Source organism: Anneissia japonica, unplaced genomic scaffold (assembly GCF_011630105.1).
Source record: "Anneissia japonica isolate Jap-2015-1 unplaced genomic scaffold, ASM1163010v1 scaffold288034_len148288_cov120, whole genome shotgun sequence".
NCBI classification, from domain to species: Eukaryota; Metazoa; Echinodermata; class Crinoidea; order Comatulida; family Comatulidae; genus Anneissia; species Anneissia japonica.
In genome coordinates this window covers 17,433-19,158 of record NW_022742851.1, presented here as the reverse complement: position 1 = coordinate 19,158, position 1,726 = coordinate 17,433, and the positions used below count along the sequence as shown (strand labels likewise).

At 33.7% G+C, this 1,726-nt stretch overlaps 1 protein-coding gene across 1 annotated transcript in view; it reads left to right on the top strand.

The window, feature by feature from the left end:
- Positions 1–129: 129 nt before the first annotated feature.
- LOC117119258 (fibropellin-3-like) overlaps positions 130–1,726 on the top strand; it is a 4,996-nt gene continuing 3,399 nt past the window's right edge. Inside the window, exon 1 of the mRNA XM_033264059.1 lies at positions 130–287. Coding sequence (XP_033119950.1) covers positions 164–287 — 124 coding nt within the window. The 5' untranslated portion in view covers positions 130–163. The remainder of the gene's footprint in view (positions 288–1,726) is intronic.

Below are 1,726 nucleotides of genomic sequence, written 5' to 3'. Positions count from 1 at the left end.
CTATTGTAAATAATTGTTGGAGGGTGAAAGCAAATAAAAAATATAAAAGCAACAGGAACTAAATTAACCTGATTAACATATAGGCCTACATGAATTATACAATAGAAAGTTTTTTGTGTGGCAGTCGGGACATCTCGTAAAGATTACTGGAAAGACTGGTTGTATGAATATCTTGTCGTTAGTGTGTAGGCCTTACTGCTGCAACTTGAATTCAGCACATATGAAACTTTTATTGGTTACTGCTCTGCTCGCCGCCCCCCTGTCATGGCAGGCTGAAGCTCAGTCGGGTAAGTACATTTGGCTTATGGCAATGACATAAGCATTAATGACATTAATGTAGGCCTACATTTTTATCATTGTATTGATACAAATTAATGATTAAATATAGTTGATATAATGATATAAATATAATTTTTTTGTTTCTACTCATATAAACAATGTGCCTTTTTAAGGGGAGTTGAGGTTAATCGGCGAATATTATACAATATTATAGGGTAAATATATGATATACGGTAATAACCTACCTGTACACAATACAGTATAATTCTTGGACCCCCACCAGGGGTCTGCACCCAACTGATGTAAATAAGTTGAGTATATGTTCATAGCCTTCGTGGCTGTTAGATTTTGGGGAATATAAATCAATGTGCCTTTTTAAGGGGAGTTGAGGTTAATCGGCGAATATTATACGATATTATAGGGTAAATATATGATATAATAACCTACCTGTACACAATACAGTATAATTCTTTGACCCCCACAAGGGGTCTGCACCCAACTGATGTAAATAAGTTGAGTATATGTTCATAGCCTTCGTGGCTGTTAGATTTTGGGGAATATTAAGAATATCTTGGATTCAAATATAACAAGGAGGTATCAAAATAATTATTATTTTTTTCCTCCTTGAATATAACAACTCGACAGTCATTTTCAGTTATATTTATTACAGAAAATGTATTCAAAGTATAATCCAATCTAAAGCATCTGTCCCATTTAAGATGCTGATGTTTTCTTCTATTTTCGATGAATGTGATAGTAATATTTTTGATGAGTTAGTTTTGACAGGATTCTAATTTTAAACAAAATGAAAGCATTTTCACAAAGCATAAACTTTAAAACAATCACAACACTATATAAATTCCTCATGTCAGATGTGTAAGCTTGAAAAAAACATGATCAATGTGCAGATTTCTCATAGGAAATCTTATTTATGAAACAGTAATAACACGTATTATTATTACGTGAGTCGAACCATATCGGACGATAAACAAAGCAGTTAATGAAGCCGAGAACGAATTAGAGAATGAACTTGATCAAATGAAAAAATTTTTTTTTTTTTATACAAAACCCCACTCTGTTTCTGCCTTTAATACCTTAGAGTATTGCACCTTTACCGAAATGCTCTAAAAGGGGCAGTTTAATTCCTTTAAGTTCATTAATTCTCTGTTTACTCTGATCGACTTACCACATAGTATTGCTGTAGCGTTTTTCTCAGTGCTTGCTTTTAGTTCAAGCAGGTATTCATGAATCGTGGCACTTTTACGTTAACGGTCAGTCAATATAATATTTCATATCTATTTCACTTAACTACCGCATTTTCCAGATTACACGATTAACAATCGAGTTTTCAATTAAAATATTACCAAAAGTTATGATTGGTCTCTGTCTTTGATTTATGTTTAACTCACAGACGGGGGTGGGGGGGGGGCAGTTCCCCCGCCAAGGT